This window comes from Sus scrofa, chromosome 7, assembly GCF_000003025.6.
Source record: "Sus scrofa isolate TJ Tabasco breed Duroc chromosome 7, Sscrofa11.1, whole genome shotgun sequence".
NCBI lineage: Eukaryota > Metazoa > Chordata > Mammalia > Artiodactyla > Suidae > Sus > Sus scrofa.
The window spans coordinates 52,932,090-52,959,973 of record NC_010449.5 but is presented as its reverse complement, the minus strand read 5'-3'; the positions used below and the strand labels follow the sequence as shown (position 1 = coordinate 52,959,973).

Below are 27,884 nucleotides of genomic sequence, written 5' to 3'. Positions count from 1 at the left end.
GAGGACAGACATGGCCAGTTCCAGGATTCTCCTGTGACAACATAGTGCCAGTTTCTTGTGGTCATGGGTTGGCTTGGGATAGGAGCAGAGGAAAAGGAACTCTTAGGCTGCTGGGAGCTTTCGGCTATATCCGACCCCCTAACCTCCCACCCCAACCAAACAAATATTTTCCCTTTTGTGTAAATTCCATTCCCAGTGCGAATGGAAAAGTGGAAAAACAAATTTTTGTTAATACAGGATCGTGTCCAAGAATTATCATCCTCAATCATTTTGGAGATCTTGTTGTCTAGGAATGCTAGTCATTGGAGAGATCGTGGCTGGGAATTCTGCATCCAGGATCTCAGTGCAGACTTCTCAGGCCAGCCTGGAGGTGGTGCTGTTTGCATGTAGTCACTTTGGGCTAATTAAGATGCTATCCTACCAAGTATGCAGCACTCAACTGCTGAACCTCGCTTTGCATCTTTATACTTAAATTAGTTCAAGAGGTTAGTTAGTGAAAAATTCGTGAAATTCAAATAATCTTCGGAGTAGTGCAAAAAACTTTCTAAGAGTGACAAAAAATTCAGAAGCTATGAAAAGACAAGACTGACAATTTGGAGAGCATAGACATGTAAAAAAACAGCAAAAAGGGAACAGTAAACTGAGAAAAATAATAGCAACTTTTGTGACAAAAAACCATTTTCTTAATATACTAAGAGCGTTTATGAGTATATTCCATTAAAAAAATTGGAAGATAGGAGTTCCCGTCCTGGCGCAGTGGTTAACGAATCCGACTAGGAACAATGAGGTTGTGGGTTCGGTCCCTGCCCTTGCTCAGTGGGTTAACGATCTGGCGTTGCCGTGAGCTGTGGTGTAGGTTGCAGACGCGGCTCGGATCCTGCGTTGCTGTGGCTCTGGCGTAGGCCGGTGGCTACAGCTCCGATTCAACCCCTAGCCTGGGAACCTCCATATGCCGAGGGAGCGGCCCAAAGAAATAGAAAAAAGACAAAAAAAAAAAAAAAAAAAACCCACTAATAATCATGAAACATTTCTCAAACACTCATGAAATGAACATTAAATTTTCATGAACGTGAAATTTAAATGAAAATTAAATGCAGTCACTTGATTGTGGGTGCCCCCAAAAATTGTTCTGTACAAAAACACCAGATTGTTCTATCACAAACCATTACTGTCTTTCTCTTCATTCTTATATTTTCCCCTTGGGTTTCCAGGCAGTTAGTTACTCACCTGTTGTCATATGGTGATGGAGCAGCCATTCTTCAAGAGCGCCAACCGTGGGAACATCACAATAGAGGCTAATCTCCCATTCTCACCTCCCAGTGCTGAGATTAACAATAAGTAACACTGGGATAGGTACTAAAATGGAGACATGGAGCAGGTGTGCCACGGGCGGTGTCTCTGCCTAAGCAGGTTCCACACAAAAGGAGATGAAGAAAGAATCGGAGGTGCGCGGCAGAAGAGGCGAGACAGGGCTTTCCTCCAGACGCAGGAACAAAGGGGTGTGCAACAGCCAGGTGCGAGAGTAGATCTGCAAGTTGGGGGAGGGGCGCCGGCCTCACAAGAAGGGGTTTCTCTGGTGAAGATTCCTTTCCAGCTCAAGCACTGCTTTCGGCCGTCGAGGGGCCTTACAATACTACTTGCCACACAGTTCACAGTTCACAGTTCTCTTCCATCCAACTTTCCTTTTTTGCAGACAACTGGAAGACTTAAAGAAGTGAAATGACCTGTCCCGGGTCACAGCTCTGGTCCACACTAGGTTGCCTGACTTGCAGTCAACCGCTTGTCCCGCCACTGGCCCTCCCGCACAGCGCAGGCTATCAAGCCCAAACTCCGTTCCTTGGCGGGGTCGGGCGTCTGCCAGGTGGACTACATCTCCCACAATGCCTTCGGCCCAGTCTCCCTCCCGCCACCCGGCTGGGCCCGGATCCGCCAGTAGAAAAGGAGAGTTTCCAGGGGCCGTTCTCGGTGGCCAATGAGCGCGGTGGGGGGCAGGCCTCTCCCGTCCATTGTTCTCGGTGCCCCTCGGGCTTGAGCCGCCGCAACTCCGGAGGGGCCGGGCAGTGCCCGGGGGCGCTTTTGCGCGCGGAGGGACTGCAGGAGCAGGATCTGGTCTCTGGAGAGGTGAGCCCGGAGAGACAGGGCTGGAGCCACGCGGCCGAGGAAGTAGCCCGAGGCGAGGGAATAACGGGCCTGGAGCCAGTGCGGGCAGCCCTGCTGGGGGAGGGGCGTTGGGGGCGCTGTCCGCGTCCCGCGCGCCCAGCTGTCCCGGTTTAGGCGCGGGGTCCGCTGAGAGACCGACGAGATGTGGACTCTTCTCCCTATCAGTGAGCTCTTTGAACGTCCAGCCTTGGTCGCAGGGTTTGGAAGGCACATTGGACGCGATCCCGCGCAGCCCCTCATTTTACGGATGGGGAAACTGAGCTTCAGAGGGGGCGTGTCTTGCTCCGGGTCAAGCAGCGAATTAAACTGATTAAAAACGGTTTCCCGGGCTCCCAGATTAAAGAGTGGTGTTATACCTGTGTTTCTTCTCGCCAGTTGGTAAATGCACATTGAGATCTTCGGTGTTTCCACTAGCTTTTCTTTTTCTTTTAAAAAACTTTTTCCTTCCCTATTTTCTTTTCTTGGGGGAGGAGGAGCGTTATCTGAATATTTATGATGTGATGATTTTTAAAAATAACTTTTGCCTTTTAGTCTTTATTTTAAAGAATTTGTAGTTTCACTGCTGTCAACGTTTTGTAGAATTTCTATACATATTTTTTTCCTTGTGTATATATGTTCTTTTCTAAAAGGAATTGGGGTCATACTGTGTCTGGTTTTTCTGCCTTGCCAGGTTTGTTTTTAATCCATTTATTTTATATTATGAGGATTATCTTAAATCATTAATGATTAATAATTCTTGTGGAGCATAATTTTAAAAATATTTTAAAATACATACAGCAGAGTGCACAGATCTTTAATATGTACACGCTTATGCAACCATTGTCAAATCAAGATCTGGAACATTTCTAGCTTCTTTGAAACACCCCTCTCAGTTACCCTCCCAAAGCCCTAAAAGTAGTCATTATTACATCAGCATAGTTTTTTTTTTTTTTTTTTTTTTTTTTTTTTGTCTTTTTGTCGTTGTTGCTATTTCTTGGGCCGCTCCCGTGGCATATGGAGGTTCCCAGGCTAGGGGTTGAATCGGAGCTGTAGCCACCGGCCTATGCCAGAGCCACAGCAACGCTGGATCCGAGCCGCGTCTGCAACCTACACCACAGCTCACTGGCAACGCCGGATCGTTAACCCACTGAGCAAGGGCAGGGATCGAACCCACAACCTCATTGTTCCTAGTCGGATTCGTTAACCACTGCGCCACGACGGGAACTCCAGCATAGTTTTTAATACATTTTACTGTATGCATGTGTCATAATTTATTAACTCTTCTCCTGTTGCTGGATTCTTAAGGTGTCAGGTGTTTTCTTTGGGGTTTGTTTTTAGAAACAATGTTATGGTTGTGCATCCTTCAAACAAATTTCTGTTTGCAAAGATGATTAAAAAAAATAAATTCCTGAAGGGCCAAGGCCGGATCTAAGAGTATGACCATTTTAAAACTTCATGGTTTAAAATATGGTAATAAAAAATAAAATAAAATATGGTAATAAAGCAATTGAGATAATTGCCTTCCTTCCAGTGAGGCTCAAAGTGCCTTGACATTTGAACCATTGCTAATCCTTCAGATGACCCCTTCAGATAAGAAGGCTGGGTGTTATTATCTCAACTTATTAGGTGGTCAGTGAGGTTGTGTGATTGAGTTGTATGTTAGGGCAAGGTCACCCTCTCTGCAGTAAGTCTGAACTGACTTAGGGCAAGATAAGTCAGTCCTGGGTTCGTGGGAGGACTGTGAATTTCTGATGCTCATGCTTTCATCTTTGGGAAAGAAAAATACTGTATTTTTTGTGCTTGTGATTCTTCTTAACTTCCTGTGTTATAGAGGTATTCTCAGGAATAAGCCATTTTTCCTTTTAGAAGGTCAGGAAACTTCTATTGACTTGCGGATGTATGAATCACTTGGTGACCTGTTCTGGGCCGCTATGAGTTAGATTGCTTTAGGACAGATTGCGTATTGATTCTAGTTCTCTTTCTCATTCTTAGCCAGACACCTTATTGAAATTTGAGGAGGGATCTATCTTCTCAGAGAGCTGGGCTGGAGAAGACTGAAGGTCAAGGTTAGAAGCCTGAGTGATTCCCCAGAGAACGTGGATGATGGCCTCAGAGGTACCGAGAGTAACCAATCCTCTGAGCCCCTTAGTCCAGGTGCCTCAAGAGGAAGACGAGCAGGAAGAGGAGGTTGCTACCATGATCCTGGAGGATGACTCCTGGGTGCAGGAAGCTGTGCTGCAGGAGGACGGCCCTGATTCCGAGCCCTTCGCCCAGAGTGCTGGCAAGGGCAGCCCCCACGAGGAGGGGGCCGGAGGGCCTCAGGGTGCCCTTGGCCGTCTTCGAGAGCTCTGTCGGCGCTGGCTGAGGCCAGAAGTCCACACCAAGGAGCAAATGCTGACCATGCTGCCAAAGGAGATTCAGGCCTGGCTGCAAGAGCACCGCCCCGAAAGCAGCGAGGAGGCGGTGGCCCTGGTGGAAGACCTGACCCAGACTCTTCGGGACAGTGGTGAGATGCGGAACCTCATAGGGAGGGAGTGGGAGCGCCCCTCTGAGATGGAGGAGTGTGGTGTTTGCGGAGGAGGAGAAGGTGATACCAGGACTGAGTTTGGGTCAGCCCCACCCCTCTACTCTGTCTGCAGGCAGTCAGCACATTGTCATCCCACAGTGCCCTGGTTATGTGCAGTGACAGTCCCAGGATCTCAGGATAAGAGTGGCTTAAGAGGTCTACTCATGAAGCTGCATTTAGTTAACACACTTTTTACTTCTGTGTTTCTTTAGAATGGTTGGGAAAGTGATGGAGTTTTGTAGGGGCAGGGGCTGAAGACCCCAAAAATCACTCCTTGGCACTTTCACCCTGTTGTACAATAAACATCTAAATATTTACATTCTAGCAGTTAAAAAAAAAAAAGTCCTTTTTTCTTAAAAAAGTGATTATTTTTGGAGTTCCCATAGTGGTGTAGCGAAAACAAATCCAGCTAGGAACCACGAGGTTGCAGGTTCGATCCTTGGTCTCGCTCAGTGGATTAAGGATCTGGCATTGCCGTGAGCTGTGGTGTGGGTTGCAGACGTGGCTCGAATCCTGAGTTGCTGTGGTGTAGGCCGGCAGCTATAGCTCTAATTAGACCCCTAGCTTGGGAACCTCCATATGCTGTGGGTGCGGTCCTAAAAAGACAAAAAAAAAAAAAAAAAAAAAAGATTAATTCCAAACTTGAGTGCTCTTTTTGCAACAGTTGATGTATTTGTCTCTTGGAGTTCTCATTGTGGTATAGTGGAAACAAACCCAACTAGTATCGATGAGGGCACAGGTTTAGTTCCTGGCGTCACCCTGTGGGTTAAGGATCTGGCATTGCTGTGAGCTGCAGTGTAGGTTGCGGATGCGGCTCGGATCCCATGTTGATGTGGCTGTGGTATAGGCTGGCGGCTGTAGCTCTAATTTGACCCCTAGCCTAGGAACTTGCATATGCCAAGGGTGCGGTCCTAAAAATATATACATATATTTATATTTATACATATATACATATACATATATACAAAATATAACATCTCTTGTGTTATTAATACGTTGTGGGGTCCACACATGCCACTTGACTGCTCTGCCTCCATTCTGGTCTTCACTTGTCAATTGGACTCCCTATCACCAGATATTGGGACCTACCTGGGTCCCTAGGACTGTTTCAGGACTCGTGGGAAGTGATGGCTACCTTTTTGCTGATGAGAACTGTGAAGATCAGGGAAAGGAGTGGGGAGAGGAGAGGAGAAGTCAGAGAAGGCTTCTTGGAGGACGTGAAGCCTGAGCAGGTGTCGAAGCTGGAGCAGGTTTTGGGAGGGCGCAGGGCAGGGAAGGGTGTGGCACCCCAGCGGAGCTATGCTAAGCAGAGGCTCGGAAGGGTGGGCCAGCGTAGGATGGTTTGGGTAACAGTAAGGGAGCCTAGCTGATGGGAGTGGAAAGTGTTTTTTGTTTTGGTTTGGCCTTTTTTTGTTGTCGTTGTTGTGTTTGGCTGTGCCTGCAGCATGGGGAAGTTCCCGGGCCAGGGACTGAACCCATGCCTGCAGCAGTGACAACACCAGATCCTTAACCACCAGGCCACCAGGGAACTCTAGCAGAGTGTGTCTTTAGGAGGTGGCGGAAGTAAAGTCTAGGGGAAAGGTGGGTGGAGTTTTGGACTGAATGTCTTTGGCCTCAGCAGGTTCTAAATTAGAACCCGAAGGGCATGAGAGGAAGCTGGGTTTAGCAACAGGATGCAGGTTTGATTAGAGTAGGAAGAGGCTGGAGGTAGGAGAGCAGCCAGGAAGCCGCCTATACGCTGGGCGCTGGGCGGGCAGTGATGGGGGTGGAGCTGAGTTGGGGATGGCAGGGGCGGAGATTGGGCACGTGTGAGATAGGACTGATACTGGAGTTCCCATGATGGCTCAGCGGTAACAGACCCAGCTAGTATCTATGAGGACATGGGTTTGATCCCTGGCCTCGCTCAGTGGGTTAAGGATCTGGCATTGCTGTGACTGTGGTGTAGGCCAGCAGCTGCAGCTCTGATTGGACCCCTAGCCTGGGAATGTCCATGTGCCGTGGATATGGCCCTACAAAGCAAAGCAAAAAAAAGGGGGGGGATGTTGATGAGGACTAAGATGACAAACTCAGAGGCATCTAGTCTGGAGGTTTCAGAGGCTGGAAAGGGCAGGTAGTTTGGGGGCAGAATTGTGACAATGCCCAGGGACTTGTGAGATGTGAATAAAGGGTCTTGGGGGGCCTGCTGTGAGCCCAGCACTGCCCTGAGCACCTCCATGTCCATCTCACTGACAATCCCATGAGCTAGCAAGGATCCATCATTTTACAGATGTGGAAATGGAAGTTCAAGCTCCTCCTTGAGGTCACACAGCTGGTTAGTGATGGAGCCGGGATTCAAACTCAGCCTGTTTGCTGAGTTTGTGTTTGGTAGATCCCAGGTTTTGTTTTAAGCAAAGTACCCGATTTTCTTCACCCTGAAAAATAACTTTTACTTTTATTCTTCCTACTTAAAAAAGCAAAAACCTCTCAACCTATTAAAAACCTTTACTTTTCTCCTGATGGATGTAGCGAGTTTGTAGTGAACCTCAGGATCAGACACCAAAGAGAGGGCAGAGGCCTGGAGGGCTGCAGGTCTCATCTGGTGTCTCTGAGGCAATGACAGGCTCCCCACCGTGCCAGCCCTCCCTGTCTGGCTTGCTGGAGGGGCCTTGTGCCATTCATCTTCCATGGGACATCTCAGATGAGGAATGTCCCAGACTGAGTGGGTTTGTCAGGGCCCTGATTGCTGTCTTTGTTGGTTTGCATTTGTTTAACCCATGCTCCCGACCTTCCTTGTGATTGCTCAAGAGAAACCTCTGCAGTTAACTCCATCCCTTCTCAAAACGTTTACTCAACATAAGACCGCTTGACCTCTAGTCTGTTTGTCCAGCTCAGGACCTTTGGCCGCACTTTTCCACCACAGGGCATTTCAAGGCCTGGTTAGACAGCAGTTGTTTAATATTTGACTAGCAGGCACCTCTAGGTGCTCACAGTTAAAATATCTTGTGATTCCAGTTGAGATGGGATATGAATTAATGGGTTAACGTGGTAAAGCTCATCTCTCTTTGCATTTCCCATGGACGTTTTCATCCCCATACCCCGCCTTCACTCAGGCTCTCTGTATTTCACCTGATGTCTTGCAGCAGCCTGCAAAGGGAACCTGCCTTCAGCCCCTTCCCCTTCATTGCAGCTGTTCCACTCCTCCCCTAGTGGTCAGGCACTGTCCTGCTCAAATGTTTTCTTGAGTTTCCCAGTGTCTCCACATCAAGCAGGATTGGTTTGTTCTGCTTGCAGCCTGTGGCCCAGACAGCCCCTGGCTGGTCCTCCCCTGACTCACCACTTGCCACAGCTCTTTGTTCCATTCAGACCAGATCTTGCTGTTTTTTTGAACACAGCCTGTACTTTCCAGCAGCCACCTGTGCTCCTGAATTTTGATGTGGAATGGCCTTGTGCATCCCTATGTGATAAAATCTTGGTTGTCTTTGAGTTCCTGACTTTGGAGTCCTGCTCCATAAAGCTGTCCTTACTGCCAGCTCCTCTTTCCTGTCTCCTCTTCCACCTAAGAGCATCTCTGACGACCTCTGCCAGAAGTCATCTCCCCGAGAACATTCGGATTCTCCTTCTTGTTTTGACTTTTTATCATACTGCATCTTGTTTTCTATTTATATGAAGACTTGTCTTCTTTCTTTTAGGAACCTATAATATCCCCAAAGTCAAAGAACCTGTCTTTTTTTTTTTTCTTTCTTCTCTTTAAACCTCTCACAGCACCTGGCACAATGCCCTGCACATAGTGGACCCAGTAAGTATTGTTGGGATGAGGAAATGAATCCTTCCTGCCTCCGTGCAGGTGCGGAGCAGTTCATCTGCTGGGTACATGAAGGAGGCAGACAGCTGCTTCATGCCAGACTTATCTGCCTTTCCTTGAGAAAGCCAAGCTAAACTGCCCCCCCCCTTTTTTTCTTTTTTGGCCACCTCACAGCATATGGAGTTCCCGGGCCAGGGATCAGATCCAAGCCACAGTTGTGACCTATGCCAAAGCGGCATCAATGCCAGATTCTTTAACCCATTGTGCCAGGCTAGGGATCAAACCTGCAGAGATGCTGCTGATCCCATTGTGCCATAGCAGAAACTCCTAAGCTTTCATTTTTGTTTCTTGTTTTTTTGTCTTTTTGCCATTTCTTGGGCTGCTCCTACGGCATATGAGGTTCCCAGGCTAGGGGTTGAATCGGAGCTGTAGCCACCAGCCTACGCCACAGTCACAGCAGTGCGGGATCCGAGCCGTGTCTGCAACCTACACCACAGCTCATGGCAACGCCGGATCTTTAACCCACTGAGCAAGGCCAGGGATCGAACCCGCAACCTCATGGTTCCTAGTCAGATTCGTTAACCGCTGAGCCACAACGGGAACTCCCAAGCTTTCATTTTAAAACAAAATAGTGGGTCAAGCCCAAATTTGGCAGAACACAGCCAGGGGCACTTCAAAATCTAGAAAGGAAGAAGAGATAAGATTGCAGCTTAGACCTGGGAGAATTCTCAGACCAGTAGGTGAGCCAGGCAGCTTAGTCCAGCAAAAGAGCACCTACTCTTAGGTTTTCACTCTTGGAAGCTCCATGTTAATCCTTTGCTTATATTTAGCAAACTCGATGAATATTATCATACTTATGCTTTTAATTATTATTATTATGCATTAATAATAATAATGTTGTTGTTGTTGTTTTTTTTTTTGTCTTTTTAGGGCTGCCCCCTCAACATATAGAGGTTCCCAGGCTAGGCGTCAAATCAGAGCTGTAGCTGCCAACCTACACCATAGCCACAGCAATGCCAGATTCAAGCCGCATCTGCCCTGAGGAGCTGGTCTTGGAAGCACCCCAGGGTGCAAACGCCAGAGAAAATGGACTTGTTGCAGGCTGGACTTGGAAGCCTCAGTAGGGCATTACTGGTCCGGTAGAGATCATCCGTCCAGTGATGCGCTCTTTCGCTTAGATGAGATTGGCCCACAGAGTTCATGTCTGGCAGCTGTGTTTTCAGCCTGCATCTCACAGGCCTATTGAAAGACCACTCATGAAGAGCACCAGTTATCTCTGTTTCTTGTTACAAATTACTCATGAAAAACTCCATACACTTCCATTTTTTCCTGGTGATTTGGGAAATGGCAACCCAAATTTTCCAGGGCAATCCTGGATATAAAAATCTTTGTCCTAGGAGTTCCCATTGTGGCTCAGCTGTAACGAACCTGGCTAGTATCCATGAGGACTCGGGTTTGATCCCTGGCCTTGCTCAGTGAATTAAGGATCCAGTGTTGCCGTGAGCTGTGGTGTAGGTCAAAGACATGGCTTGAATCCTGTATTGCTGTGGCTGTGGTGTAGGCTGGCAGCTGCCACCCCGAATTGACCTGGTACCCTCCCATACGCTGTGGGTGCAGCCCTAAAAAAAAAGAACAAAACAAAACTTTGTCCTTGTAAAGCATCAAAGTATCTCAAAATGCCAATAGCTGGCAGCCAAGCCATACCTCTCAGAATGTCTCATATCTTTTCCCTAAGAGGCCTGGACCCTGGGGCCAAGAGTCATTTCTCAAGTTATGTGACCCAATTTTTGGTTCAGAAAGTGTAGTCATTAGAGTTGAGACAGCTTTTCCCCAAAACTGTTCTCTGATTTAACTAACTTTCTGTAAGAAGCAAGCAGAAAAATACCCTTAGAACTTGGAGACCAGGGGGCTCATGCTACAGTGGCATCTGCCAGATAATCCCAGACCAGTGTGGTTGCAGCGTCAGGGTGAAAAGGGAAATATTCCTCTCCCAACAGATTGATTTTATCTCATAGAAGCCCCATCACCTGAGAAAGAAACTGCTGCCGGGAATTCCCTTCGTGGCTCAGTAGTTAACAAACCCAACTAGGATTCATGAGGATGTGGGTTCAATTCCTGGCCTCGCCCAGTGGATTAAGGATCCGATGTTGCCCGTGAGCTGTGGTGTAGGTCACAGACATGGCTTGAATCTGGCGTTGCTGTGGCTGTGGTGTAGGCTGGCAGCTATAGCTCTGACTTGACCCTTAGCCTGGGAACTTCCATATGCCGCAGGTGCAGCCCTAAAAAGCAAAAAAAAAAAAAAAAGAAGAAAAACTGGCCATCAAGGGGGAGCATAGGGAAAATCATGGGGCTTAAAATCGATAAATTCCTGACATGTAAGTCCTTAACCATTAGTGCATTGTGGGGTCCCTGTGCCAGCATTGTCAGTCTCATGTGGAACTGTGTTAAGAATGAAATTCCTGGGTCCCCCTTCAGACCTACTGAACCAGAAACTCTGGGGGCAGGGTCCAGCCAGTGGGGTTAACAAGCCCTGCAGCCAATCCTGATTCCGTCTCCACTTTGAGAACCATAGCACTAGACCTCTGGTTCTCAGACTTGGCCACACATCAGAATCAAGGGGGTCTTGGATCCTATTCCCAGAGACTCTGATTTTCTGATTTACTTGGCTTGGGGTGTGGCCCAGTGAGGGAGTTTTGAAAGCTGGTGGTTCTAAGATGCAGCACCATGGCTCAGAGTTCCCGTCATGGCACAGTGGAAACAAATCCGACTAGAAACCATGAGGTTGTGGGTTCAATACCTGGCCTCGCTCAGTGGGTTAAGGATCTGGTATTGCCATGAGCTGTATTGTAGGTCACAGACTCAGCTCGGATCTGGCATTGCCGTGGCTGTGGTGTAGGCCCCCAGCTGTAGCTCTGATTCAACCCCTAGCCTGAGAACTTCCATATGCCTTCCTAAAAAGCAAAAAAAAAAAAAAAAAAAAAACCGTAGCAGAATTTAACAAGATCTCCTTCAAACACCAAGTGACTTCAAACCCACTCTTGTCCAACAGGTGAGGTGAAGAGTCACAGCTGAGCTGTCCCGCCATCCCCAGTGACACATCTGGTTCTTGGTGGACATAAGCAGCAGCTTACCTATCTTGACCTTGCTGCCTCAGCAAAGTGCTCCCTCAATGACAGATAACAAATAACAGTCCTTTTTCTTAATGAGAATGGGATTGGAGAGTGTTGCAGGCTTGTAAAGGCATATGTCTTTAAAGCTACAATTGTCAAGTTCAAAACAATCCCTTTTAATTCGCTTAAATATTTGTGGTGGGAGTTCCCGTGGTGGCGCAGTGGTTAACGAATCTGACTAGGAACCATGAGGTTGCGGGTTCGGTCCCTGCCCTTGCTCAGTGGGTTAACGATCCGGCGTTGCCGTGAGCTGTGGTGTAGGTTGCAGACGCGGCTCGGATCCTGCGTTGCTGTGGCTCTGGCATAGGCCGGTGGCTACAGCTCCGATTCGACCCCTAGCCTGGGAACCTCCATATGCCGCGGGAGCGGCCCAAGAAATAGCAACAACAACAACAACAACAACAAAAAGACAAAAAGGCAAAAAAAAAAAAAAAAAATATTTGTGGTGTATACCATACATAACGCTGAGAGAGATGGAACATTAGAATTGTAAAATGTTTGGCGGTCATTCATTTAAAGTGATAACAGCTCCTTGCTGTTTTCATCACCAGTTCATCTTTCAAGAAGTCAGAGTTCTGCCAGTCACTCAGGTGCTATCAGGTTCCCACCAGGCTTGCCAGGGCAGCAGCCAGATGGGGAGAATCCCACTTGGGCATCAGCTGTATCAGAATTACAGAATCATTTCTGCATTTTATTTTATTTTTTTTTAGGGCTGTATTTGCAGCACATGGAGGTTCCCAGACTAGGGGTTGAATCGGAGCTGCAGCTGCCAGCCTCTGCCACAGCCACAGAAACTTGGGATCCAAGCTGCATCTGTGACCTACACCATAGCACACGGCAATACCACGGAGCGAGGTCAGGAATCAAACCTGTGTCCTTATGGATACTAGTCAGGTTCATTACCACTGAGCTACAGTGGGAACTCCACTTCTACATTGTAGACCAGTGGTCTGACTGTGGTGTTGAGACACAGCGTTATGTCACAATCAGGTGGGAGGAGCCTTATAAGAATTCTGAGTCTAATGCACATTAAAGTGCCAAAGTTGGAGTTCCCGTCGTGGCACAGTGGTTAATGAATCTGACTAGGAACCATGAGGTTGTGGGTTCGATCCCTGGCCTTGCTCAGTGGGTTAAGGATCCGGTGTTGCCGTGAGCTGTGGTGTAGGCTACAGATGCGGCTTGGATCTGGCATTGCTGTGGCTCTGGCGTAGGCCGGTGGCTCCAGCTCCGATTCGACCCCTAGCCTGGGAACCTCCATATGCTACGGGAGCGGCCCAAGAAATGGCAGAAAGTCAAAAAAAAAAAAAAAGTGCCAAAGTTTGTGACCAGTTATCTCATCATTATAAATAAATTACAGCAGACTCAGGTTTTATCCCCATATTGACATGAATCTTCCTCACACTTATTCTGATATGCTTTCTAGCATGGGAGAGAAGGGCCAGGCAGGGGGACACGTGTGCCCTGTGAAATCCACGGGACTGTGCTGTGCACAGGAGTCTAGAGTCCATGTCGAGGGCAGGAAATACAGAAACCGTTGGTTTAGACTAAGCCACAATTGTCTACTAACCAGTAAGGGTCCTCTGGCAGTTAGGAACCACTCAGTGAATGGTATTTGGTCAGCGGGCTTAACCATTTTGGAAAAACTAAAATTGGATCCCTACCTTGTAACTTACACAGAAATAGATCCATGCTTCCTAAGTTACACAGAAATAAATTCCAGATAAATTATAGAACTCTACTGTGAAAAATCTGGAGTCACCTATAAGAATATTGTTGCAATCTTGCAGTGGGATAGACCTTCTTAATTTTTTTAAATGATTTTTATTTTTTCCCTGATAGTTGGTTTACAGTGTTCTGTCAATTCTACCGTACAGCAAAGTGACCCAGTCACACATGTATATACATTCTTTTTCTCACATTATCCTCCATCATGTTCTATCATAAGTGACTAGACAGCACAGGGAAATATATCTAGGACTTCTTAATTTTAAATAAGAAATCTTCAAAGCTAAATCGAACTCAAGGAAACAGGGGAAAAAAGTGTTTTATATAAAAAAGATACTGTGAACAAAGTTCAAAGATACTGTACAGTCTGGGAGGAAGTATTGCAGTGTAGCAGAAGAGTCAAAATCCTGATCTATAGGATTTCTCGTCGTGGCGCAGTGGTTAACGAATCCGACTAGGAACCAAGAGGATGTGGATTCGATCCCTGGCCTTGCTCAGTGGGTTAAGGATCTGGCGTTGCCGTGAGCTGTGGTATAGGTTGCAGATGCGGCTCGGATCCCGCGTTGCCCTGGCTCTGGCGTAGGCCGGTGGCTACAGCTGGGATTAGACCCCTAGCCTGGGAACCTCCATATGCCGCGGAAGGGGCCCCAGAAAAGGCAAAAAGACAAAAAAAAAAAAAAAAAAAATCCTGTGGCAAACAAAAATGTAAACAATCTGTTGACAATCTGTTTATACTTTCTAAAACCTGAAGTTAATCTCAGTCAAGTATAGATGGCTCTTTCTATGAGTAAGTGGATAATTAAGTCTTCTACCCAAAAGGAACAAGCTTGTTAATTGAGCTTACAGTGGAGCATGTGAATGAATAAAGTAGATTGGTATCATATAGACAATTGCACAATCAGTTAGAACAGCATTCCCATCTTCACCCAGTGTTACCTTCTGAGAAGAGCTGTCTTTGTAGACTCTGACGGCACCCCTGCTTGCTCGCTCTTCACCCTATTTTACTTCCTTCACAATACTTACACTGTCTGAAAATAACAATCTGAATAAAGAGTATATATTATGTATACTTATAATATATGTATACACATAAGATGAGTATATGTCATCATCTTTTAAACTATACTGCACAGTGCAAAACCCTTGGCTCAAAGTCTCTGTGTAGGAGTTCCCCTGTGGCTCAATGGTAACGAACCAGACTAGTATCCATGAGGACGCGGGTTCGATCCCTGGCTTCGTTCAGTGGGTTCAGGATCCGGCGTTTCTATGAGCTATGGTGTAGGTTGCAGTCGGAGCTCAGATCCCGCATTACTGTGGCTGTGGTGTATGCTGGTAGCTGTAGCTCTGATTTGACCCCTAGCCTGGGAACTTCCATGTGCTGTGGGTACGGCCCTTAAAAAAAGTTTAAAAAAAAATTGAAGTCTCTGTGTAGATAAGGGAACTTTTTCCCTGCCACAGAGTCTTGGAGGTGATCAAGACATTTAGAAAATGAGACCCCTTCTTTCTCTATTTCCTTAATGCCTGACTCATCTCTGAGTTTCCTCTACCAGAGATCTGAGCCTTCTTACCACTTGCACAAGCTGGCTTCCTCAGAAGCCTGTCTCCCTGCATTCAGTGACAAAATATACTTATCTTGATGTAGCAAACACTATTTCTACAGATGAAGTTCTTTTTTTTTTTTTTTTTTTTGGCACACCCTCAGTATGTAGTAGTTCCCAGGCCAGGGATCAAACCCGTGCCACAGCATTGACAACACTGGGTCCTTAACCCACTGAGCCACCAGGGAACTCCTGGTGAAGTTCCTTTCTAAAGAAAATTCCCAGTTCCTACCTTCTTATCCTATCTCTACTCATTGCATACTGATGAAGATATTCCTCTTGTATCTGGCCACACCAGCTTCTGAGTTTTCACTTTCTTAATTGACTACCCACCAAAAAAAGGAGGGAGGAGTTCCCATCGTGGCGCAGTGGTTAACGAATCCGACTAGGAAACATGAGATTGCGGGTTCGGTCCCTGCCCTTGCTCAGTGGGTTAACGATCTGGCGTTGCTGTGAGCTGTAGTGTAGGTTGCAGACGCGGCTTGGATCCAGTGTTGCTGTGGCTCTGGCGTAGGCCGGTGGCTACAGCTCCGATTCAACCCCTAGCCTGGGACCCTCCATATGCCGTGGGAGTGGCCCAAGAAATAGCAAAAAAAAAAAAAAAAAAAAAAAAAAAAAAAACCCAAAACAAAACAAAAAAAAACAAAAAAGGAGGAAATTGGCTGCGGTTGAGTGTACTCTGTACTCTTGATTTCACCAGTGTCAGCCTTTCTTGAGGAGGAGCTTGGAAGGGGCCAGGCTTCTTCATCCTTCCCCATTCAGTGACTTCTTTTGGAGGTCGTTGTTAAGGGAGAAAGCCTGATGGGTACTCTTTCCTGTCCTTTAGAATGGCTCCTGTGCCTCTGTGTTGTCAGAGGTCAACCTTAAAAGAACTTTCGGCCTCCATTTGGTCTTTGGAGTGTAAGTCTTGGCATCTTTGTCTACATAAAGGAGGATAGGACTGGTCCTTAAGCAGCAGACAGTGAGGGCATTATTGGGTCTGGATTCTGCCCAGAGGGGCCTCTGCAATGAGATAATAGAAGATAGTCACACAAATTATGACGTATCACATTTAAAGGCCCCCAAATGACAGAAATTCTCTTTGTTTTTTGTCTTTTTAGGGCCACACCCACGGCATATGGAAGTTCGAAGGCTAGGGGTCAAATCAGAGCTACAGCTGCCGGCCTACGCCACAGCCACAGCAACGCCAGATCGGAGCCACATCTGTGACCTACACCACAGCTCACAGCAACGCCGGATCCTTAACCCACTGAGTAAGGCCAGAGATCAAACCCACATCCTCATAGATACTAGTTGGGTTCATTACTGCTGAGCCACAGTGGGAGTGCCTCTATTGTATTTTTGTCTAATAGTTCAATACTGATTTTTTTCCCTTTAAAACTTTTGATCTCTTTGAGCTTTGTCCTAGTAGGGGTCCACCTGAAATTTTCTAGGTCTAGCATCATTTATGGAATGTGGTGTCTTTTTTCCATGGATATGAGAGGCCACCCTTATCACACATTAACATTAAATTCCCATGGTCATATAGATTATTTGTTCTGTTCCACCGATCTGTCTATTCATGTGCCACTTGTATTAAATTTGGAATTCACATGTATAACATTCTGAGTTCGCCTGTGTATTGAGTCTGGAGTTTTGGTTTTGTTTCATTGGTCTGATTATCTATTAATGTTTTACTGATTGAGATTTTACAATTTGCTTTAACATCGGACAGAAGTAGTTGCCTGCCTCCCTACTCCCCTAGTTCCATCAGTAATCTTATCTACACTAATGTTTATCTTATACCATTTAAGACTCCTATACTTCAGTTATATGAGTATAACTTGCCAATTTTGTTTTTTATTTAAAAATGTTTTCTTTTTATGGCCACATCCATGGCATATGGATGTTCTCAGGCTAGGGGTCGAATCAGAGCTGCCCCTGCAGGCCTCCGCCACAGGCACAGCCACACTGGATCCAAGCCACATCTTTGACCTACACCACAGCTCATGGCAATGCTGGGTCCTTAACCCACTAAGCCACGACAGGAACTGCCAATTTTGAATGGCAGTTCTTTGAATTCCCAGGTATACAGATGAGACAGTCAACAAATATATCCTACATCCCACCTTCTTTCCTGCAACCCCAATCTCGGTTAGGATGTCATTTCTACATCGCTGTAGAAATTCTACATCTACATTCTTATATCACCCTAATCGCTACAGTTGTTCTATTTTTTATTTTTTATTGAAGTATAGTTGATTTACCATGTCATGTTAGTTTCAGGTGGGCAAGTAGTGATTCAGCTTTTTATATATAAATATGTATTCTTTAAATATGTATCCTTTTTCAGATTCTTTTCCCTTATATGTTCATCACAGCGGTTCTAGACGTTCTAAAGTTGAATTTATCAAGTGTTCAGCTCCAGTCCTTTTGCTCTAGAATTTGCCTTATCTCGTAGTTGACTGAAATTCCTCTCCTAATAGTTTTCTCAGGAAGGACCATAGGAACAATATTCTGCAAATTTGTGTATCTTCAAAGCTCTTGGCCTGTAAACTTTATACTTGAAGGACAGCTTTGCTGAACATAAAACCCTTGGCATGCTTATTCTCTTCTTGCATGTCTGGTAGCTCCTGCTGCACTCTCTGTGGGTGTTGAATGTTACTGGAGAGAAATCTGAAACCATTTGCTTCTCCTCCCTCATATAAGTGATGCCAGCTTTTTGCTTTGTACCTTCTCATTATTAACCACCCTGGGTTAGTATTCCTTGGCACACAGTGTACCTTTCTGTGTACAGTGTCTATTTTGTATTTCAAGGATTTGTTCTACTCCTTTGGTTTAGTGTCCTTTTTTGACAACTCTAGTTGTATATGTATTGATTCTCCTTTTGTCTCACTTTGATTTCTGTCATTCCCTCTGTCTCTCTGTCTTTTTTCCTTTTTTTTTTTTTTTTTTTTTTTTTTTTTTTTGGCTGTGCCTACAGCACGTGGAAGTTCCTAGGCCAGGGATTGAATCCTCGCCACAGCAGTGACAACGCTGGATTCTTAAGCTGCTGTGCCACAAGGAAACTCCTCTATCATCCTCTTTAGTCCTTCATTCTTTTTTTTTTTCCACTTTTTTTTTTTCTTTTTATGGCTGCACCTGTGGCATATGGAGTTTCCCAGGCTAGGGGTCGAATCAGAGCCAGAGCTGCTGGCCTATGCCACAGCCACAGCAACACCAGATCCGAGCCACATCTGCAACCTGCACCACAGCTCGCAGCAGCACCGGATCCTTAACCCACTGAGTAAGGCCAGGGATCAAACCCACATCCTCATTGATGCTAGCTGGGTTCATTACTACTGAGCCACAATGGAAAATCCATAGTCCATCTTTGTTTCCATCTCCCGTCATTGCTTTTCTCGCGTTCTCCTTTCCTCTTCCTGTGTTTCCAAGGCGCCTGTTTTCGTTTGTGTTCCTCCCCATCTTGTCCTCGTTTCTCTGGATTTGTTCCCTTCTTCCCAGCTCGAATTTCCTCTCTTTCTATTGTCTCTTCATCAACTACTTTGGGTCTTCCCTCATAGAAGTGGTTGCTTCACTTAACATTTTGTAGGGATGAAAAGTGGTCACAGTTCTCAATAGCAGTACTTCCCATTATTCGTGTGTGGGAGTCAAGGGTCTCTCCTCTGCTTTATAGAAACAGAAAGTGGGAGTTCCCATCGTGGCACAGTGGTTGACGAATCCGACTGGGAGCCATGGGGTTGTGGGTTCGATCCCTGGCCTTGCTTAGTGGGTTAAGGATCCAGTGTTGCCATGAGCTGTGGTGTAGGTCGCAGACGCGGCTCGGATCCCGCGTTGCTGTGGCTCTGGTGTAGGCCAGCGGCTGCAGCTCTGATTGGACCCCTAGCCTGGGAACCTCCATGAGCTGCGAGTGCGGCCCTAGAAAAGGCAAAAAGACAAAAAAAAAAAAAAAAAAAAAAAAGAAAGAAAAGAAAACAGAAAGCTTCCTGCGTACATGGCTCATCCTTATGATTCTAATTGTAGCCTTACCTCCCTTGCTTCTCTAAACCACAGACTTACCCCGGTCCCCAAATGCACCCGTGCCCTTGAGGGTGAGCCCCTGACCCGCAGGAACTTATTTTCTGCCTGAGCTTTTTGAGATACACTGCCTGCATGCCCCCATCCCAGCACCCCACCCCCACCCCCGCCTCCTACTTTCCAAGCTGTTCTCTTCACTTTTTCCCTCATTGGCTTCTGCCAGTCTCTGCTAGTTTTGGAAGTCCTTATGTGTATTTTGTTGCCTGCAAATTCATCTCCTTCTAATCTCACTGAAAACAAAATTTGACTTTTTGTTGTTGTTTTCTTTCTGCTCCTTCTGAGCTCAGCCAGGAACATAGCAGTTCTTCTGATTTAAGGTGAAAAATCTCATTAACTGTTGTCCCTATTCAGAAGAGAACAACTATTGAAGTCATCACAAAAGGGTTTGGAGTCATGTTAGCCTGAAGAAAATGAATCAGGGCCTCAGTCTGGAGGTCCTTATAGAAGAGATATGGGAGTTCCTGTCGGGGCTCGGTGGTTAACAAATCCGACTAGGAACATTGAGGTTGCGGGTTCGATCCCTGGCCTCACTCAGTGGGCTAAGGATCTGGTGTTGAGCTGTGGTGTAGGTTGTAGACTTGGCTCGGATCCTGCGTTGCTGTGGCTGTGGCGTAGGCTGGGCAGCTACAGCTCCAATTAGACCCCTAGCCTGGGAACCTCCACATGCTGCGGGTGCGGCCCTAGAAAAGACCAAAAAAAAAAAAAAAAAAAAAGAAGAGATACGACTGCAGAGCTCTATGCTAGAAATTTGCAAAAGAACAGCCTTGTAGGGCATGAAGGAAGCACAGAATCCCTGGCCCTAGCCAAGCTGGAGCTTGCTGGTGCCCCTCATGCTGACCTCCATCCCCTGGAGATCTATGGGAGGGGGGCCGGAGGACCGCAGATTCCCAGCAGCATATATGTTAGTGTGAGCATGAAATGTAAATTTGCTTATTTGCAAGTTTAAATACGATCTTATATTGATTAAAGGCATGAGCAGAACCTAAGTCCTACCTGAGAGACACATGCCACGTTTTATCCTGTGTATACATGGAAATTTACTTTAACTTATAGAGACTAATAATCAGTGAATTGAGCACCTAACCTCAAATAGTTAATCAGCATTAACCATGGAAATGTCACTAGGACTTTGTAATAACTCTGCTAATTATTATTATGGATGGAACTACTTTCTCAGGAGGTCTGATATCTGATGTTAGGTCTTATAATAATAAGGCTATCATCTTTATTAATGAAAGCATTGACTTCTGTATATGCTACAGTTTTAAAAAAGGGTTGAAGATACCTTACAGAAATAGAACACAAAGAAATTATAGAAAAGAAGAAAATCTTGGGGGGAAAAAAATGAAATGAAAGAACACAAATTGGAGTTCCTGTTGTGGCACAGCGGAAATGAATCTGATTAGTAACCATGAGGTGGCAGGTTTGATCCCTGGCCTTGCTCAGTGGGTTAAGGATCTAACATTGCTGTGAGCTGCAGTGTGGGTCACAAACGTAGTTCAGATCCTGTGTTCCTGTGGTATAGGCTGGCAGCTATACCTCTGATTTGACCCCTAGCCTGGAAACCTCCATGTGCTGTGGTTATGGCCCTAAAAGAAAAAAAAACACACACACACAAATAGCATGCTGTAAAAATATCCAGTATTCCTGCTCTGACCCTTTTTTTTTTTTTTTGTCTTTTGTCTTTTGTCCTTTTAGGGCTGCACCCAAGGCATACAGAGGTTCCCAGGCTAGGGGTCTAATCGGAGCTGTTGCTTCCGGCCTACACCAATCCTACTCTGAGCTTTTGACTCCAAGCTTCCAAGCAGGCAAGGCAACAAGGGAGCCACACTCAGGGCCTGATGCAGACACAGATTATTCAGGAGAACAGTTCCTTTTGGTATTTCCATCAGAGTGAAATTCCCTCCTCTGGCTGATCAAGAGGACATTACAAGGTATAAACAATGTCATCAACAATTTCCTGGTAGCATTAATGTTCCTGACAGCCATTAAGTTCTAATGACACTTCTTAGATGTTCATCCATGTGAGCCAGGGCCATTAAACCAACAGGCAGTTCAGTGAACACAGTTCTGCTGGCATCAGAATAGTGTGATCCAGGCTCACAGCTCTCCGATGTTCTGGCTTAATCCCAGGGTAGACTTTATTTTTTTAGGCACGCCCATAGCATATGGAAGTTCCCAGGCTAGAGGTCGAATTGGAGCTGTAGCTGCTGGCCTAGGCCACAGCCACAGTAACGCTGGATTCAAGCCATGTCTACAACCTACACCACAGCTCACGGCAGTGCCGGATCCTTAACCCACTGAGCAAGGCCGGGGATCGAACCCACATCCTCATGAATCCTAGTCAGGTTCTTTACCACTGAGCCACAATGGGAACTCCCTGGGATAGACTTCAGAGTCTCTCATTTAAGGAAGGGAATGCATATTCTTCCAGTAGTCCTCTCTCATGATTTGTTTCACCCAAATGTTTGCTAGGTAGAAAGTTTGACAAGTCTCTGGAAGGTAGGTATTTTGTCTTACTGACAAGAGGTCTATCTGTAGGTTCCCACTGCAGATGGAGTCCTTATGGCAGGTGCCTTGTCACCTTGTCTGTCTTACTTAAAAGCGAATATGATTATAAACACTAGACCTTTCTATGGCAATATTCAAGACACATGGAAGTTTCTGGGCCAGGGATTGAATTTGAGCCACAGTTGTGACCTGCGCCACAGCTGCAGCAACACCATCCTTTAACTCACTGCACAAGGTCCAGGTATCGAACTCGTGACCTGAGCCACTGCAGTCAGACTGTCAACCCACTGTGCCACAGTGGGAACTCCAAGATGTATTTTAATGCACAAAATTATTGTATAAGCTCTATTTGAAAGGAGACTGAGCTTTAGGGAAGATTCTGTGGCACCAATAAGAAACTCATTCATTCATTCATCAAATTTAGTTGAGCACCAGAGAAAACTATAATCTGAAAAGCTACATGCACCCTGGTGTTCATCACAGCATTGTTTACAATAGCCAAGACATGGAAGCAACCTAAGTGCCCATTGACCGATCATGGATAAAGATGAGATACACACACACACACAAGCAATGGAATATTATTTAGCTATTAAAAAAAGAATGAAATAATGCCATTCCCAGCAACATAGATGGACCTAGATATTATCATGCTAAATGGTGCCAGCCAAAGACCAATATATGATAATCGCTTGTGTAGAATCTTTAAAAAAAAAAAATAATCACTATTCAATACACCTGAAACTGACACAATACTGTAAATCAACTACACTTCAATTTAAAAAAATTTAACTGAGCACATGCTAAGTATCAGGCAGCTTGGTGAGTACTGGAGATTATATAGCCTGTGGCTTTCCTTTGATGAGGATTTTCACATTTCCACTTGACCTCATTTCCCAGTGGAGAAACAGGTAGAGACACAGAACCTATATCTCTAAGACTTAGAAATTTTGGGTGATCACCACAAAGAGGGGAGGCCTAACCAATTGGGTAACAGATTAGAAGGAAACAAACCTCTCTTTAAAAAAAAAAAAGTTTTCAGGGTTCTCTAGCCTCCTTATTTTCCCTAGAAGTTTAATTTTTTTTTTTAATTTCCCCTTTGGCTTCCTTTTCTCGTCATTGTAGAAAGTTGAGTATAAACTGCACGTTTGTCTTCATTGTTCCAGATTTTGAGATCCAGAGTGAAAACGGGGAGAACTCTAACCAAGATATCTTTGAGGATGTGGAATCACATGTGGTGTTCTCAGAATTGCCTGATGGGGGAGGCATCCCACAGGCTGACTGGGAAAGTGACCTGGAGAGACACTGTGGCTCCCGGGGGGCCCGGGGACGTGCCCCCCGGGGGGCCCGTGGGGAGGTGCCACCCCAGGGCAGGGAGGCTGGGCAGCTCATAGGCCTTCAGGGCACCTACCTGGGTGAGAAGCCCTATGAATGTCCCCAGTGTGGGAAAACCTTCAGCCGGAAGTCCCACCTCATCACGCACGAGCGGACCCACACGGGAGAGAAATACTACAAATGCGACGAGTGCGGAAAGAGCTTTAGCGATGGTTCCAACTTCAGTAGACACCAGACTACTCACACGGGGGAGAAGCCGTACAAGTGCCGGGACTGCGGGAAGAGCTTCAGCCGGAGCGCCAACCTCATCACCCACCAGAGGATCCACACGGGGGAGAAGCCCTTTCAGTGCGCGGAGTGCGGCAAGAGTTTCAGCCGGAGCCCCAACCTCATCGCCCACCAGCGGACTCACACAGGGGAGAAGCCCTACTCGTGCCCCGAGTGCGGGAAGAGCTTCGGGAACCGGTCCAGCCTCAACACGCATCAGGGCATCCACACGGGCGAAAAGCCCTACGAGTGCAAAGAATGTGGCGAAAGCTTCAGTTACAACTCCAACCTCATCAGGCATCAGAGGATCCACACAGGGGAGAAGCCCTACAAGTGTCCCGACTGCGGGCAGAGGTTCAGCCAGAGCTCGGCGCTCATCACCCACCGGAGAACTCACACGGGAGAGAAACCCTACCAGTGCGGTGAGTGCGGCAAGAGCTTCAGCCGCAGCTCCAACCTGGCCACGCACCGGCGGACGCACCTGGTGGAAAAGCCCTACAAGTGCGGCGAGTGCGGCAAGAGCTTCAGCCAGAGCTCCAGCCTGATCGCGCACCAGGGGATGCACACGGGGGAGAAGCCCTACGAGTGCCTGACGTGCGGGGAGAGCTTTAGCTGGAGCTCCAACCTCATCAAGCACCAGCGGATCCACACGGGCGAGAAGCCCTACAAATGCAGCGAGTGCGGGAAGGGCTTCAGCCAGCGCTCGCAGCTGGTGGTGCACCAGCGGACCCACACGGGCGAGAAGCCCTACAAATGCCTCATGTGCGGCAAGAGCTTCAGCCGGGGCTCCATCCTGGTCATGCACCAGAGGGCCCACTTGGGGGACAAGCCGTACAGGTGTCCCGAGTGTGGGAAGGGCTTCAGCTGGAACTCAGTCCTCATCATACACCAGCGAATCCACACGGGGGAGAAGCCCTACAAATGCCCCGAGTGCGGCAAAGGCTTCAGCAACAGCTCCAATTTCATTACCCATCAGAGGACTCACATGAAGGAGAAGCTTTACTGAAGGGGCGGAGAGGGAAAGCTAGGGGACTGGCCTGAGAGAGGGACTTGCCACAGTGCCCGCATTCTTCCCAAAGGCTTGTGGGGTTTTTTTTTCCAGAATCCTACCCCTGTTCATCCTCACTTCTAGGATCCCATCGTGGTCATCATAGTGGTCAGAGGCAGACCCCGAGGACAGAGCATAGGAGTGGAAGGTGGGAAAGCTGGGGCTTTCACTCTTTGACTCTTGACATTTCTCAAGCTGACTGGCTCCCTCTCTCCTGACCCTCTGTGCCTCCTTTCCTCTTTGGTAGAACCCAGGGGGAACTGTTTCCTCATGTGGAATAGAAGACAGCATGGCCCACATTTCCGAGAAATACCAGAAATCTGCTGGTGTGGTGGTGGGGTGGTTCCACGGCCACTCACTGGGCTAAGATGCCTTTACCCGAGCTGCTGCCTCCCCTGTCCCCTGCCATGGCAGAAACGGCTCTTCCTGCCCTCCTGTCCGGGGCTTTGATTTCGGGGGAAAGTGGAGGGGCTTTTCCAGTTCTGAGTCATCCACGTGACGGTAAAGCCCTTTTCTAGTTCTAGAAAGCATCAGGAACACCGAGAGACACGAGGGAGTCTGGCCCGGAACCAGTGTCCCGGAACCTTTCCATTGATATGGGTTGTGCAGGGCCTGCCAGGAAAGGCATAAACGGAGGAGCTGTATGTGTTTGATCTTGCCTCTGCTTACCATCCTGGGGTAAGTTGGCTGTGGGGGGACGGGGAGGGGTGTCCCACTTATTCTTTCAGGGTTTCCTATTGTGAGTATCAGATGAAGTCAGAGCCCCCACCCCCCATCCCCCACCAAGCTGCCTCCCCCCAATGGACTGTATTTCTGTCTCATCAAAGGTGAAACAGTTCCACACTCTTCAGGGTGGCCTTGTGTCTTTACCCCCCACCCCGCCAATACACAGCCCATATTCTTTGTTCTGTTCACTTGTCATTCCCCTGTTCTTAGATTTTTATCTTCTATGTGCACATCTAGAATTCTGGTAGCATTTGTATACAGAGAACATTGTTTTTAAGCAGGACACATCATCTGTCCCCTGGAGAGATTTGGGCTTCAGAGTTATCCTATACACATTGCACTTGATCTTGTGATGCCACCAGGGCTTTGTTCTTGAGTCTTTGAGCCGTGAAACAGTAAAGACGGGGGATGATAGCAGGTGAAGGGGTTAGGAGGGAAGAGGAGGGTAAATAAGGCTTTTCTCTCCTATGCATGGGGCCTGCCCTCAGAAGGCACCTTGGTTCTTACAGGTGGATGCTCCATTTTGCCTAATAAAGTAGAGTCCCATTCTTCTCTTCAGTCTGTCTTTTCACATGTGTTAAAAACCTGAACTTGGAGTTCCCGCTGTGGCACAGTGAGTTAAGAATCCAACTGCAGTGGCTCGGGTGGCTGCAGAGGTTTGATCCCCCACCTGGCACGGTGGGCTAAAGGATCTGGCATTGCTACAGCTGCAGGGTAGGCTGCAGCCGCCACTTGGATTCAGTCCCTGGCCCTGGAACTTCCATATGCTGTGGGTGCAACCATTAAAAACAAACAAGCAACACACACACAAAAAACAAACAAAACTTGAACTTGATTATTAGTCAACCCACATTTCATTTCCCCACCCCATCCACCTCCTGCCCCAGGCTGGAAGTGATCCAAGACATACAGGAAAAGAAAACCACATGCTTCACAGAGCACACCCTCGGGTGAACCCTGTCTTGTGTGCATGACCAGTGTACATGCCTCTCCACTGCCCTTTGCTAACTCTGCATCCTATGTGTCAAACGGCACTTGGAGCGGCAGCTTTGGCTAAGGTGCCAAATGGTCTCCCAAGGAGGATCGTCTGTATCCAAAATCAACTGACATAAGGAAGTGGCAGTTGTTATACCAAACCACACAGGCTACGAAATCTCCATCACTGATTGCATTCCTCACTCCTTGGCAAGACTTTACTGAAGACCTGGGTACTGGGGAAAGGTTGTGAACAGGAAGTCCCATGACCCGACTTCATGCCATTTTACTAGGAGGCAGATTCCCATCTGTCTGGGAGGATACAAGAGCCGTCCTGCCCATAAGGGAGAGTACATGGGTTGGTTTCCTAGGTGACTGCCAATTCTGGAACTTGGGTTAAAGAGGATACTGGCCCTCTCTTTAAGTCTCAACTTGAAAGGGGAATTGAGGAGTTCCCTTATGGCCCAGTGAAAATGAATCTGACTAGTAAGCATGAGAATGCAGGTTAGATCCCTGGCCTCACTCAGTGGGTTAAGGATCCGGCATTGCTGTGATGTAGGTCACAGACTCAGCTCAGATCCTACGTTGCTGTGGCTGTTGTGTAGGCCGGCAGCTGCAGCTCCGATTTAACTCCTAGCCTGGGAACCTCCATATGCTGTGGGTGCAGCCCTAAAAAGATGAAAAAAAAAGGGGGGGGAGTTTATATTAAACTCTTAAAACCATTCTAACTAAATTCTTTTTCATTCTTCCTTACCTGCTAGAAACACAAAATATCCTTAAAAAAAGGAAATAAGATTAGCTGGAATTGCGGAATTAGGCTGGAACCAGGTTGGGAAAATAACAAATGGTGGTTCTAGAAAGGTTGAGAGTTCATCACTTTCTGTCCCACTTGCACCTAGAGTGGGTCTGCAGAGGCAAGGAGGGGTCCTCACGCTGGATATGTTGGATGGTGTTGGATGGAAGAGCACTGCCTTCTTCCCCTAGAAAATATCAAGAAGCCCCAGCCTCCTTGGCAGATCTACTTCTTTTTTTCTTTTTAGGGCCACACCCACCGCACGTGGAAGTTCCCAGGCTAGGGGGTTGAATCAGAGCTACAGCTGCCAGCCTATACCACAGCCACAGCAACCAGGTGCCAGCCATGTATGTGACCTACACCAGAGCTCATGGCAACACCAGATCCTTAACCCACTGAGCGAGTCCAGGGATTGAACCCACATCCTCATGGGTCCTAGTCGGGTTCTTTAACTGCCAAGCCACGGAGGGAACTCCTGGCAGGTCTACTACTGCCACATCTTTGCACCAAACTGAATTACACCTGTGTCTCTGTAACAAAGTCTATTTCCCCTTAAAGGTACCTGTATTTAGGGACTGAGTTTTTGTTACCAATTTGTTTCCAAGTTGATGGAAACAGCTGTAGCACAATTAAAAACCTACAGTAAATTTTTTTAAAAAATAGAATTTATCCTTATCGTGGCCCCCAGGCCCACCTCAGCAAGTCTTTTATGTGACTTTGGTCAGTTTCCTCTCCCAGGTCCCACTATGGCCACCTGGTACCCTGTGGTCCTCAGACCCATGCTCGCTCCCAGGCTCTGCTCACCTCTAAGAACCTTCAACCTGCCAGATGTGGCCTCAGCATCCCAACCCCAGACCAGCAAACTCCTGTATATAAAGCCACTCACTTCTTTGCCTCTGGGCTCAGCCTAGAGCTGTGCTTTTGGTTTTGGTTTTTTGGCCATACTCACAGCATGGAGAAGTTCCTGGGTCAGGGATTGAACCTGCACCAGAGCAGTGATCCAAGCCATAGCAGTGACAGCACTGGGTCTTTAACCCATTAGGTCACCAAGGAACTCCATGCTTTCAGTTTAAGGGTAAATCTATCTCTACCTATTGCTTGCCTCCACCTCCCTCCAGGACTCAGGACCTTGCTAATCAGCTATCTCCTCTCCTGATTTCCTCTACTGACTTCTTCTTGCAACTTACTCACCTG

The 27,884-nt window shown here is 47.1% G+C and overlaps 1 protein-coding gene across 8 annotated transcripts in view; it reads left to right on the top strand.

Moving 5' to 3' along the window:
• The window catches only part of ZSCAN2 (zinc finger and SCAN domain containing 2), a 47,169-nt gene continuing 21,251 nt past the window's right edge, over window positions 1,967–27,884 (top strand). For 4 of the 8 annotated variants that reach the window (XR_002345786.1, XR_002345784.1, XR_002345785.1 and 1 more), the window contains exons 1-3: window positions 1,967–2,121; window positions 4,132–4,645; window positions 22,713–24,874. Coding sequence is in view for 1 of the 8 variants with exons in the window: in XM_021098907.1 (XP_020954566.1) it covers window positions 4,240–4,645; window positions 22,713–24,154 (1,848 nt within the window). In the remaining 7 variants the exon portion in view is untranslated. Of the gene's footprint in view, window positions 2,122–4,131; window positions 4,646–22,712; window positions 25,481–27,884 lie in introns of those variants that run through there. The other 4 variants (XR_002345788.1, XR_002345787.1, XM_021098907.1 and 1 more) reach the window with 3 other exon arrangements.